General features: G+C 45.1%; 1 protein-coding gene across 3 annotated transcripts in view; it reads right to left on the reverse strand.

Annotated features, from left to right (window-relative positions):
- The window catches only part of LHFPL3 (LHFPL tetraspan subfamily member 3), a 406,285-nt gene that overhangs the window by 47,524 nt on the left and 344,588 nt on the right, over positions 1-14,173 (reverse strand). The window contains exon 3 of one of the 3 annotated variants that reach the window (XM_039517478.1): positions 12,239-12,266. The exons of 1 other annotated variant lie outside the window; for it this stretch is intronic. In XM_039517478.1, coding sequence (XP_039373412.1) covers positions 12,250-12,266 — 17 coding nt within the window. In that variant the 3' untranslated portion in view covers positions 12,239-12,249. Of the gene's footprint in view, positions 1-12,218; positions 12,267-14,173 lie in introns of all 3 variants that reach the window. One more of the 3 variants, XM_039517468.1, reaches the window with a different exon arrangement.

Here is a 14,173-nt window from a genome sequence, read left to right on the forward strand (position 1 = left end):
GTAATATATGCCATCATATGCCAGCAATGCCCCTCTGCTATGTACATTGGCCAAACTGGACAGTCTCTAAGGAAAAGGATAAATGGACACAAATCAGACATTAGGAATGGCAATATACAAAAACCTGTAGGAGAACACTTTAACCTCCCTGGCCACACAATAGCAGATCTTAAGGTGGCCATCCTGCAGCAAAAAAACTTTAGAACCAGACTTCAAAGAGAAACTGCTGAGCTCCAGTTCATCTGCAAATTTGACACCATCAGCTCAGGATTAAACAAAGACTGTGAATGGCTAGCCAACTACAGAACCAGTTTCTCCTCCCTTGGTTTTCACACCTCAACTGCTGGAACAGGGCCTCATCCTCCCTGATTGATCTAACCTCGTTATCTCTAGCTTGCTTCTTGCTTGCTTATATATACCTGCCCCTGGAAATTTCCACTGCTTGCATCCGAAGAAGTGGGTATTCACCCACGAAAGCTCATGCTGCAAAACATCTGTTAGTCTATAAGGTGCCACAAGATTCTTTGCTGCACATACACTCCTGTACACCTCTCTCACACAGGGAGAGTGACTGACCAAGCTGACCCTCCCTGCCCAGCGCTCTCTGCCCTCCATGCCTGGCTGGGCCCCCAGAATGGACCCACCTCTCCTGGTACCTGGCACCATGTCTTCACGAGGCAACACTTGGGGGGGGGGGGACATGCAGGGTCACATGCCTCCCTTCCTAGATTTCTGCCAGGGTTCACACCAGTGGAGATCTGTGGTTGGCAGCCCATACCCCGATTGGGGTGACGGGCATGAGTGAGTGAGTCACACCAGAACATGGCCAGCAGCAGCCTTTTGGCAGTGTGTGGGACGGGAGGGAAGGGACGGGAGTTGCTTCCAGTCGCAGCGGAGGAAGAAGAGGGGGGAAGGGGTGACTTAGCCCATGTCATTGCAGAGATCATCTCTCCCACATCCCCCACCGGAAGCATCTTGTCCCTTTCTGCCTGCACAGTGTCGAAAGGCAGCTAACACCTCTAGGCTGCTGCTGGCCACTGACATAACCCAGCTGCCTCCAGCCCCCTGGCTACAGCACAGGCAGGAAGGGGTTAAGCCCTAAGGCTGCATTGTGCACCAGGGCCCAGGGAACCTGACTGCAGGGGCTTCAGTGAACTGGCCAGAGAGGTGGCTCAGCAGGAGACGGTGCCTAGGGGACGGAGCAGCCCCGCACTCCCTGGAGGCAGGACCCAGGGCTGGGGTGGGGAAGCAGGTGAAGAGGCTGCTAAGCCCCTGACCGGGGGCAGCTGTGGAGCCTGCAAGGCCGGGGCAAGAACAGGCTGGAAATTGCTTCCCTCCCGCCACTCCAGAGCTTAGCCGAGGGGCGAAGGGGCTTCCCTGTGCCAGTGCTGTGCGGGGCTTTGGCACATGCAGGCTCGGCTCCTCCTGGCCAGCGCCCTGGGCTGGAGGGTCTTGGGCTTTCCCGGGGCACTAGCCCAGCCAGAGGCAGTGGGGAGGAAGACACCTGCTGGCCAGGCTGCTGGTGAGCTGAGTGCTCTGCCCAGAGGCTGGTTCTCTGCACAGCGCTGGGAGTGGGATGTGCCCCACTGGGGGGAGATATGGAGGAGCAGTGGGGTTGGGGGATGAAGGGCCAAAGCAGGGAGAGGACAGTGAGAGGGGGAGCATGTAAAGGGCCGATGGGTGGGCAGAAGAGGTGACACGTAACCGGCTGCCACCTGGCACCTGCCAGCACTCACCAGCCACCGCAGCTTGCAGTGTGCAGCCAGTGCCTGCTGGAAACAGGGAGGGGGGGGCCCTGCTGGCCGAGAGCTAGCATGCAGCAGGGGCTGCACAGATGGGCTGGCAGGGGGAGTGGCCAGCCCTGCTGCATGCTAGCTCTCGGCCTGCAGGGCCCACCCCCCATCCTGTTTCCAGCCACCAGCCTTGCACCCCCACCCCCATCATTGGCCACTGGACCACCACCCCCACGCACCCATGGTGGTTGGGTGGCTGGTGAGCAGGGATCCGGCCAGCAGCAGAGGGAGACAGAAAATGCGGGACAATTTGTCCATTTTAAAGAAAAAGTCAGGACACCTGCAGGAGGGCTTAAATATGGGACTGTCCCTTTAAAAACAGGATATCTGGTCACCCGATCACTGGATGTCTCTCTAAACGATATCTTCCAACTCTACCACAACTTACTGGACTTGATACAAGAATTAGTGAGCGAAGTTCCATGGCCTGTGTTATGCAGGTCACGTTACAGGATCACAGTGGTCTGTTCTGATCTTAAATTCTACAAATCACTGCTCCGTCTCGTGGGTTTCCTCAGCCTCAAGCTCAACACAGGAAGTAAAGGCTGTAATATAGATACCACAGACCTTGGAACGCATCCTATCCAAGCACTAAGCCATTATGGGCCAGGAAATAATCCAAAAACATGGTGCCAGATCACTCTGGGGGAGCAGCAGCCGCTTAAGGCATTTGTCTCTAACTGAATGGGACTGGAATATCGGCTGGGAACAAGGCCTCAGAGAATGACCTTGACCCAGACATATGAGACTTGGAACTTTGCTCCTTTACTTCCATTGTGAGCCTTTCTCACAGTTGAAATTTGGATTCACAATTAATAAGTCCAACTTAATAAAGACTTCTAGTGTCTTAGAAATTTCACCCCCCCAATAAACAAAATTAAAAATAACCTCAAATTACTAACTACAGCATGCATTTGCTAATTATTTTATGCTCCACTCTGAGGGCAGAACTGTCATTCCGAAATAACTACATCTGTCTGTTCTACTTACTTTCTCCAGTGCACCAAGATTGTTTCTACACAGTATGTGTGTGCAAGGTTCCCTCTATGCAAAGCACCAAGGTGTCTGATGGGTCACGGAGCTGTGGATTTGGTGGAAATGTAGACCTTTTCTTCATGTAGCCTTATGTAGCAGCTGTTTGTCGTACCAGTTGAAAGTGCATGTTGCTCGTATATTTTGTGCAACTGGCAGATAACAGAAATAAATCTAGGTGTTGTGTATGTTAACATAACTGAGAGCTGAGAACATGAAAACTGATGTGGTGTTGGAAGCAGAGTGACCTGGATGAATCTGTTAAGCTGTGGAAATTGCTCTATTGTTGTTCTGCTGAGTCAGTATTAGTGAAAGGTCAGAGAAATATGCCCTGTTCAAACACCAGAGAGACTAAATCTAGTTCCTCTAAAGAAATTTTTACATTAATTATGTTTGCACCTCCTTATTGGTGGATAAGAGAGTGCAGGTGTCTCAGTGACAAGCACTAGAAACGTGTACTTTCCATATAAGAAATGATATGGGTTATTTACTACATTACTATGAATTAACACATTTGCATTGCCATGTATTACTGCATAGCTGCTATGCTTTTCAAGGGAGTCATTGTATAATTCTCACTTTTGTGGTAAATTCTGTACGTACCTTCTATTGCCACTCTCGCTATAGACCAGTGGTTCCCAAACTGTGTGGCATGTCCCCCTATAGAGGGGCACAGAGGAACATTTGAGGGGTGCACGGTGGGGCCCAGGCAAGCCCCCATGGATGGCGGGGAGAGAGTGCCACCCAGCCCTGCTTTGCTCCCAGTGCAGCTCTGGCCCCAGCTGCAGCCCTGCTCTGCCCTCTGCCCAGTTCCAGCCACAGCCACAGCTCCACTCCACCCCGCCCAGCTCTGCCCTCACTCCCCCTCTGCTCCCAGGCCAGCTCAGCCTCTAGCCCCAACTCCTCTGCTTAGCAAACTGTGCAGTAATGGGGGTGTGTGCGGACACATTCCATTACTGGTAAGGGGGGGCACAACAGGAAAAGTTTGGGCACCATTGCTATAGACTCGTCAAATAGTACATGAAGGAAACTGCTTTGCAGCACTTGATAAACTTTGCCACCATCAGTAGCAGGCCTGCTGACTGCAAACTGCAAACTTTTATCAATCTCTAGGCCAGAATGGTGGGATGAGATTTAATACTAGGTACATAGCAAACAACAAAAGTAGGAATCGGTAAAATCTCTTCTTCTGGAACATTTTTGAAAAACAATACAAATGCAAATCACTAAGGAATTCTAAGCATGTGGACAGGGCTTCATAATATTTTACACAAACTGATATTAATTAGACAAAATGTGCAAACAATGCAGTTAAATTTATGCATCAGACTTACCTATATTCTGCAAAGTTATACAAAAACTATAATAAATAACAATTTCACAACTCACACAAACTCTTTCCTTGCAGTGAGACTATAGATGTGCATTGTGGCCAAAATTTTCAAAAGTGACTAGATATATTGGTGCCCTTATTTTTGGGTGCCCAACTTGGGGTATCTTAGAGAAACTTGGTTTTCAGAAAGGTCTCAAACCTCTTTAAGATGTCTTAAGTTGGGCACCCAAAATCACTAGTCTCTTATGAAAATTATGGCTCGCAATTTTAAATGCATAATTCTTGGATGCAACTACTACCCCCATCAGTATAAAATAGATGTGCTTATTTTTGTTTATGAATTTTGACACATAATCAAAGCCTGCTCTCCAATATACAAAAATCTATTTTATCACAATTAACCTTCATTAGATTTTATGACATTTCCCATCTATCTAATCCATTATGAATGTTGCCTTTAAGAAGTCCAAGGACTCACTTATTAATTAGAACCAATAATAATAGTTGCTGCCAGTAATGGAATCTTTGTAATTCACATGTTTATAAGGAGGAGGAATAGCTCAGTGGTTTGAGCATTGGTCTCCTAAACCCAGCTGTGTGAGTTCAATCCTTTAGGGGCCCCTTTAGGGAACTTGGCTAAAAATCTGTTTGGGGATTGGTCCTGCCTCAAGCAGCAGGTTGGACTAGCTGACCTCCTGAGGTCCCTTCCAACCCTAATGTTTAAAAAAAAAAAAAAGTTATCCCTCATCCAGGGCCTAATTGTCAAACTTGGGTGCTTACTGATGAGTACCTAAATTAGCTCTTAGGTCACTAAAACAGGCATGCAGGGTCCTATGCTCAGGCATCTTCTTTTGAGAATTGGACTTCCTACAATTTTAAAATGCAATGCAGATGGAAGGCTATTGAAACCATCCAATGACAGCCCCTCAGTATTTGACGCACTTGCAGGGGATGCTGTTTAGAAGCAGTGAGAAAAGGGTTGATGTATCTGGGGTACTGTCCCTCCAACAAATTACTGCTTGTTTAGCCAGTATTAACGCCTCTGCACATCTGCAACCTCTCCTTCTTTGTGTGTGTGTGTGTGTGATTTGTTCTCACTGCTGGTGGGGTTCACAGCAACCCATGGAGTTGTGCTGCCATGTCGAAGGGGATGGCCCCTGGTGACAGGGATGGAGTGAAGGGGGATTTGCAATAGGTTTCCTGGACACCTAAACCCAGCTCTGAAAGCAGTGCTCATATATTCTTTGATGTGCTCAAGTTTGTACTTGAGGATATCTCAAGAAGTAAATCAGCGGATGTTAGGGATAACTCTTTGGAAAAGAGCATATCAAAACTTTGTTTAATTTGTTTCCACAGTTGTTTCTGCCCCTCATCTGCTGTTTAGGGGACAGAACCCTCTGACAGTTCTTGGTGGGAGCAAGTCCCATGCCCTGATAAAAACATTCAGAGAAAACGCCTCGTGGAATTCTGAGCTACACGGTTCTCTTTCCACAGGTATCCACACTTGTGCAGTCAGGACAACATTCAGGCTGTTTGTTTCCAAGTGGCTTAGTTTATCAGACATTTGATTCCACCACAAGTTTCCAGATTCAGATATGGAGGTCATCAAATTGTGTGTTTCCAGAATGGAGCTTGGTGGTATAAAATGCCTCTGGTATTTAAGTTAGCTCAGATAGCTTTATAAACCCATCAGATACTAGTAGTGTAGTGAGAGTGTCTGTAGCCAATTGTAGCAGCCACTGTGTGCTTCAGTGCAGCTAATACACAGCACTGAACTTCAGAAGTAGCGTTATTGAGAGGAAATCTTGGCCAACATGCCAGGGTTTTCTCTCTGTCTTCAACCTGGACAGTCACTAGAAACAGGAAGCAGGGAACTCAACGTAACATTTCACCCAAAGGATGTGATCTCCAAACTGAAATCCCACTCCCCCAAGTGATGCAGTAGGTAGCAGTATGAAGTTTGGGAGCTTCTGGCCCAGAGGTAAGCATGCCACCCACAAAGCCATGCTAAGGGAGAGACAAAGACTTTGCTCTTCTGGTAAGTCATTTCCCACTTTAGTAACAGATTCCACTTTCAGATTATGTTCCCTCCAGTGAGTTAGTTTTACAACAGCTGTGGAAACAAATTAAACAAAGTTTTCATATACTCTTTTCCAAAGATTTATCCCTAGCATACTTTGATTTACTTCTTGAGATATCCTCAAGTACAAACTAGATGGAAGCAATATTGTCTTCCCCTTATAGATAAGCTGAATTTGAGCACCTCAGAGAATATATGAGCACTGCTTTCAGAGCTGGGTTTAGGTGTCCAGGAAGCCTATTGCAAAACCCCCTAATGTGCTGCAGAGTGAAGATAGCTTTATGTCTTAATTTCAACACAACTGTTTTCTCACATTTTGTGGACTTCCTGATGGTGGCTCCCTCTGCATTTCAGGATCAAGACTAAGGTGACAAAACCCACTGCTTCTTCTTCTTGGCTAGCACTGAGAAAGAAAGTTTGACGCTAAGGTGGTACGCTTCCCTCCCGCATCATCCATCCTTTTTTTCCTCTTGTGAAATCTAAAAACATATCTGCCAGCTTTTTCATTCCAGTACCAGAAGGGGAACATTCTTGCATTTTTTAATACAATAGCATCATATAAGTTAGAGATGGAATAATACTATTATAGCACCTTTTTCTCTCCCAGACAGTCAAGGATCATTCCCTACAGTACAGGCTATTTAAGTTTCCGTTAAGAATTTTGATTTGAAACATAAACCTGGTACAGTACAGGTACATCCATGTTCCATAGGAACAGGTAAATGGTCTTTTCGTCTTAAATATTTTTCAGAGCACCATTTCCCCCTGAAAGCACTGCGGTAATGAAGTTGATCACGAGAGGTGCAATCATGACAGCAATTATCATTAATAGGAATATAAAAAGGAAATATATTTAAAGATACATCCCATGAGAACATGCCCCTAAAAATCAGACTGCTGGGTAGCTAGAAAATCCTAAATCAACCATTTGTGTACAGCTGTATGTACACCAGTGCTGTGTGCTTACCCAGGTATAGCAATAAATTGCTAGCTTAATTTATTGACAGGGTGATAAAATGCTATTGGTTTTCCTAGGTTTCTTTTCCCTCCTCCCATTGGGTTATGTTGACAGACTGAATGCTGATTAACAGAGTAGAGAGGGACACCATGTGGTACCATAACAAAGAAAGGGCTATATTTTTGGCCTACCTTTCCTGGCAGCAGCCACATGTAGCAAATGCAACACATTATTATTATGCTGTGCTCACAGAGGCTAGGTAGATCATCCCACTTTCCATTGTCATTAGAGATGTCACTACAGCTCTCACACAATGGAAGTATGGTCTTGTGGTGGGGGACCAACACTGGGAATTCTCTTCCACAGACTCCCTGGGTATTTATTTATGTAGTGTTTGCATATTCATTGAGCCAAGCAATCATAGGTGCTGGAACTAAGGGTGCTGGGGGTACTGCTGCACCCCCTGGCTTGAAGTGGATTCCATTATATACAAGGTTTACAGTTTGGTTCAATTACTCTCAGCACTCTCACTATAAAAATTATTCCGGCACCCCTGAAAGCAATAGCATTCTTAATGGCTATTTCGGAGCCCACCCCTGAATTTGGTTAGTGGGCACCCCTCGACAATGTGTATCATAGTTTGATCTGTGCTGCAGTTTGGATTGTCTTGAAGACCTCAACAGAGCTGTTTGACTGCACAGAGGCCTTGCCCAGTCTGGAATCGGTTAAGAAGGGCCCACTGACAACGTGGCAGGTCGAAACTGGGCAAATGAGCAGTAGGGTCTGTGACAAGGAACTGACTGGTGATTGACATTAAGTACCAGTCTTTCCACTACAAGGACTCTGCTGTCACATTCTGGTGTGGCAACCTCGACCACTGTGGATGTCGTGATGAAAGACGTGTAGCTGGTGGACTAAAAAGTCATTGAACGGGGGCCAATTTGGGTTGGCGCATCTCTTCTCAAGCAGTTTGCCAGCTGCAATCTCCCTCCTGATGTAAGGGGGAGCAATGTGGTTCAGAACTGAAAGCCATGAAAGATGAGTCGGTCGGAGAATTCATGTGATGATGACCATTGTTGAACTGAGTTGCACATCAGCAAGGTTGGTTTGTGCCAACTGATTACATAGTAGCACACAGTCAGGGGCGGCTCCAGGCACCAGCACACCAAGCGCGTGCTTGGGGCGGCAAGCCATTGGGGGCGCTCTGCCGGTCACCGCAAGGGCGGCAGGCAGGCTGCCTTCGGCGGCTTGCCTGCAGAGGGTCAGCTGGCAAGCCGCCGAAGGCAGCCTGCCTGCCGTGCTTGGGGCAGCAAAATGCCTAGAGCCGCCCCTGTGCACAGTACTCTGCAGTTGAGTATGATATGGCAAGGGCTGAAGTCCTTTAGGGTTGGAGCATCCACTTCCCATGAAGAACGTGCCAGTTTGCTGAGAAGGTTGTTGCGTGTCTTGACCTTCGTTGCTATCTTGCTCAGGTGGCTTTTGTATGTCAATGTTCAGTTGAGGGTCAGACCTAAGTAAACTGGGTAGGCTTCAGCCTGTGGCTGAAAATCTGGTGCATGTCAAAAGTCATCAGCCTCCCAAAACCTAGTAAAGACCCAAACCAGGCATCAAGCTACCACCCGATATCACTGTTTTCTGTGTGTCTCAAGGTTTCAGAATGCCTAATTTTACAGTGAACAGCACTAGAGGTGGAGTACATCTTGAATGTTGAGCAAGTAGGCTTTTGACAAGGTTGAAGCACATGTGACCAAGTACTTGTGCTAATCACCTATTTATCAAAAATGGTTTTCAGAGAAACTTGAAAACAGGTGCTATTTTCCTTGACCTCACTGCAGCGTATGATATGGTGTGGCACCTGAGTCTACTTGTTAAAATATCAAGAGTCCTCCCACCATGGCTTACTGATGCCATCGAACTGCTACTCCGAGACAGACGGTTGAAGGTGCATGTGTGTGAAAAAACAAGTGCTTGGAAAAAACAGATGAACAGGTTACTCCCAGGGTCTGTTCTAGGCCCAACCTTGTTCAATCTGTACAGAAATAACCTGCCACCAGCCCAGTCATGGAATTTCATCTACACAGACGACATCTGCTGTGGGCTACAGGCTCTGACTTTTTCTGATCTGGAGAAGACCCTGAGTGACGATGCTGCAGAGCTAGCCAACTACTGCAAGTTGTTCCACCAGCAAGATAGTCTCTAGCATATTCCACCTCTACCATGCCAATGCCAAGAGGAAACTAATCATCATAATGAATGGCCAGAGTCTGAAGCATGAAGCATACTCTCTGGGTGATCTGGGGCAAGTCAGTTAGCCCTCTCTATAGCTCTGATTCAGTAAACCACTTAAGCTTGTGCTTATCTTTATTAAATCAGTAGGATTAGTTACATGCTTAAAGTTAAGAGCATGCTTTGCTGGACTGTGGCCAGTCTCTCCTTCTTTTTCCACTTTATAAATAAGGGATAATCTCTCTCGACCACAGGGATGTAATGTGACAATTTAGGTATGTAAAGTGCTTTGAGATCCTTGGTACTACAGAAATGAATAGAATTGTAACAGGATTACTGTGCTGTCTGCGTCATCTCTGTGGTGCAGAGGGAAAGGACACTGCTCTGAGGAAGTGGAGAGTGGGGGTGCACTTCCTGCCTGGAGGAAAAGCAAAAGTGTTTTTAGGAGTCAGCAGCACGAGCAGGAGGAGGGGAGCTGCCTCACTACCCTCTTGCGGAAATAAATACATGTTCTGTTTTCTGAGTTCATGCCTGTGTCTTCATTACAGGGACTCTACCTGCTTGGGCTAACCAGGAGTGAATGTAAGGCGGTACGGGCCAGTATGGCATACCAGTAAAAAGTAGCTGCCAGTACCGGCCCGTACCGCTGACTTTAAAGCGCTGTCCCTTTTGTCGCTGTCCCAGCAGGGCGGCCAATGGGGGGCGCAAAAGGGGCAGCGACGTCGAAGCGCTGCTGTGGCAGGGCTTTGAGCAGGGTCCTTAGAACGCTGCCGCGGCAATGCTTTAATGTCGTTGCCCCTTTGCCTCCACCCCCAGCGGCCAACATGGGGAAAGGGGAGCAAAAGAAATAGCTGTTCCAGGGCCACGATTTAAATCGCCCCTGGAGCCCTGGGCGGTGCAGGCTGGGCAGAGCAGATGGGCTGGATGTGGGACACTGACCCCAGCCCTGCCCCTTCCACCCGAGGCCCCGCCCTTTCCGGGGGGGGGGGGGCAGAGCTGGCTCAATTTTACTTTCACCCCTGGGGCTAACCCACAAAGAAGAAAATTGCGATGTCACAAGACAGTGTTAGTTATTCCCACACTTTTCTGTAATCCACCCCCAGCATTAGAAATATCTGACGCTAAGGCTCCCTGGCTTCTCTTGGGATGGTTTCACAAAATAATCTTCCTTACTTCTGTAGAGTACTATTTTTACTGCCCTATTTTCCCTTTGCTTTTAAAATGCTCTGTTGACATTAATTAAGGCTTCCCTAGCCTTGTTAGCTCAGTGATCTGTTTTGTTAGGGAATAAAACGGTGACCTTGCTCACCAGGTGGGATTTTTCAAGCTCTTTTAGTTCTAATCATTAGTGCCTTAAGGAAGAGAGCAGTAGCTTTCAAACTGGATAACTGAGAAGAGCTGTAAAAATGTCATGTAGATGGCTGTCAAATTTCTAGTTGTTATAACCTCAATAATTTAGAAGGTAGACATAGTTCTGGTAAGTTATTCTATCATCACACAATGTGTATTGTTAATTCCATGCACTTTACCAATGTGTATGTTGTGGTGAAGTTGTACTTTCATTTAATGATAAAATATAACTATGAAACCCAGAGCGTGTACAATCATAGAATAATAGAATATCAGGGTTGGAAGGGACAAGTAGTTCAACTGTGAGGAGTTGAACTGAGCGTACTCAGCACAACTAACTGCTTTTCACTGCTTCTAGTGTCCAAAAAGAAAAGAAACACGGAGCTAAGTGGCACACTGGGCTAGTGCATTGACCTGTCACCTCTGGTGATCTGGTTTCAAATGATAGCTTAGGGCACATGAAAATGAGTTTGGTGGTTTCATTCAACCCCCCGCTTGTGCACACCACAAAACCATGACACAGTTTAATATAAGTGTCTGTCTCTGCTCAAGATAAACCCAGGATGGGAACAGCGAAGGTGTTGCAGATCATTAATGGGAAGCACTGGAGGAACTGTGTAGGGAAGCTTGCCTGTTTCAGGGTAGTGCTATTAGTCTCAGCATCATGAGCATTATCTTCACTCAAGTTTTATAAAAGTTATTTTTTAAAAAAAGGACAATATAATCTCTTTGGGTGAGAATGATCTTTTGGACATATTACTGTGAAAGTACAATATGTTTGATTTCTACACATCAACCATTATATAAAGTAACACAAAAGTTACGCATTTTAGGGTAGAAGACTACCACACTAACATGGCTTGAATTCTACAGTGGCCAATCTGGAGGGTTATTTTCATGGGACAACCACAGAAGAGTGCACAGGATTATTGACACTTGGCCAGATTTTTCAAGTTACTAGGATGCCTAGTAGGATTTTCACAAACATCTAAGCGCCTAACATCTATTGAAATAAATGAGGTTGAAGTGCCTTGGTGGCTTTTGAAAATCCCACTAGGCACCTAGATACCTTTAAAAATCTGGCCCATTGCTCCTAACTCATGTGCATACCAAATTTATACTCTCTTATGATGTGTTTCTACAAAACCTAGCCCAATGGGCTGAGGTCCTGATTGGAGCTTCTGGACACTATTGTAACAAATCATTTTTACAGTGCTCGCAGCTATGTTATGATCATTTGCCAAGGACTATTTTAAAAAGGGGGTATCTAAAAATACAAATCCAACATTAGGAATATAAATATAAAATGAAATGCTTACAAGTTACTGAAACATGCTGCCTAACATCAGAAACACAAGACAATAGCAGAAAGCCATGCAACATATTTTGGCAAGAAGCACACAAACATTTTACAGCTCGCCCAGTGGGTGCCATGCTTACACTTACATTAGTCAGTTTCATACTACCTTAGTTTGTTTTAAGCATTTCCATCATCTGTGAGGGAGGGAGGGAAAAATAGAGTGGTTAAGGTAAAATAAAATGAAATCTTACACATTGTTTAGCTGGTAAATGATCTAATTATTTTATTTAGTGCTAACAGTGTGGAGGGGATGAAGGAAATTATCTAGTGATGTGCTTACATGTCTATTTTGCTAACCATAGAAATAGAGCTTTTTTAAAATCAAGTGGTGAGGATGATTCAGTGATGTACCAAGGAACCAGATGAAAAACTAAAATTTACAGAGGAAAACATGATGAAGACTTAAAAAAAATCAAAATAAACAGTCTTGAGCAATACTGCATCTTGTTTCACTGTGACAGAAGTAAGATTCTTTGGAACATCTTTCCAGCAGTGAGCAATTTTAAATGTTGAGTCTGCCTGAGTGGTTTAAAAAATATTTGAAGAAAAATGTAACAGTAAAAAACCCAAACGAAACCAAAACAAAAAACACCTTACCACAAGCCAGAGTAATTAGTTGGATCAATGATAAAACCACACCTGAGATACGTTCCTAAGTATACACTGATCTATGTAAATCTTTCATGCTTTTGAATGACATGCTACAGCATTAAATTAAAAAGACATATTTTGGTCTTGCAGGTACACTGCTCATTGCTGTTAGCTGTATTTTCAAAACAACATGTACCATTTTAAAGAACCCAAGACTGCCAAATCCTTACTTATGCAAGTAGTCAGAGTGCATTAGGTTTTAATTGTATAAATCTTTTGTGTTATTAATTATGCACACATGGAGGTCCTGTGATTGTGAGGTTTTAAGCTCCCTCAACTCTCATGAAGGTCAGTGGGACCTGAGGATACGCAACATCTCAAAGTATCAAGTCCTCAGTTTCCCTATTTTGTGCATATGATGGAGACACTAAAAGTTACCCACAAGCACACAATTTTCATGAGGAAAAATGTGAATGCAGATGTTTATTCAACATAATTAAACAATTAACCTCTGTAATAAGGATGGAAGAGAAAGAAGTTTTCACACAGGAATTTCAAACTGAGTAGATGTCATGAATAGTTAGTAAAGGGTTAAAAATAGTACCTGGTAGGCACCTGACCTGAGGACCAATCAGGGAAGAGAATTTGAAATTTCTAGGAGGGAACTTTTTCCCTCTGATCCTGTGTGGTTTTTTTTTTTAGCCGTCTGGAGTTACAAGAGTCCAGATGTTTTAATCAAGTCTACAAGTTTCTACCTTCTGAACTAATTTCTTCTAGTCAAGATAGTGAGTATTAGAAAGATACTTTGTGTCATTATCTAATAATCCTATGTTTGCAATTCTGTGTGTTTGTTATTGATTATTCTTAATTCTGCCTGTACTGGTTGTACTGAGAAGAGAGAAAATTCTCTCCAGAACTTAGCAAGGTTATACCCTATGAGTGTCCAGCTTGGACTCATAGAGATTCTGTATTTTCTTGTTTTTCTTTTAATAAATTCTTTCTATAAAGATTTGATTAAATCCCTTCTACTGTGAATATAGGGGAAGGGGCTAAGACATTCTCTCTCAGTGATTCACAGAGTTGAATCGGTGTGTATCTCTCCACAGTGGCTAGGAGAGAGGGAGGGGGGAAGTGGGCTGCTTCCCTGTGTGTAGAGATTCAAGGAGTTTGAATCAAGGTATCTCTCTCTCCGGAGCAGGCTGGAGAGAGAAAAGAGAGGGGAGGGGGAAGGTTCCTCCTCTGTGAGTTGATCTGTGTTCCCAGGGAGACAGGGGGAAAACAGGGGTGTCCCGGCCCACGTAATTGACCGAGGTGGTGGCAGCAAAGGGGAGACCTACCCTAGGATTTTGGGGTGGGGGGAAGACATGCGGGTCCTCACTTTGAAACCCCCCAGTTTCAAGTGAGGGTAGACTCTGACAGTAAACCAGTGGCCTTAATTTGTAGTATTCAA

Source organism: Mauremys reevesii, linkage group 1 (genome assembly GCF_016161935.1).
Source record: "Mauremys reevesii isolate NIE-2019 linkage group 1, ASM1616193v1, whole genome shotgun sequence".
NCBI classification, from domain to species: Eukaryota; Metazoa; Chordata; order Testudines; family Geoemydidae; genus Mauremys; species Mauremys reevesii.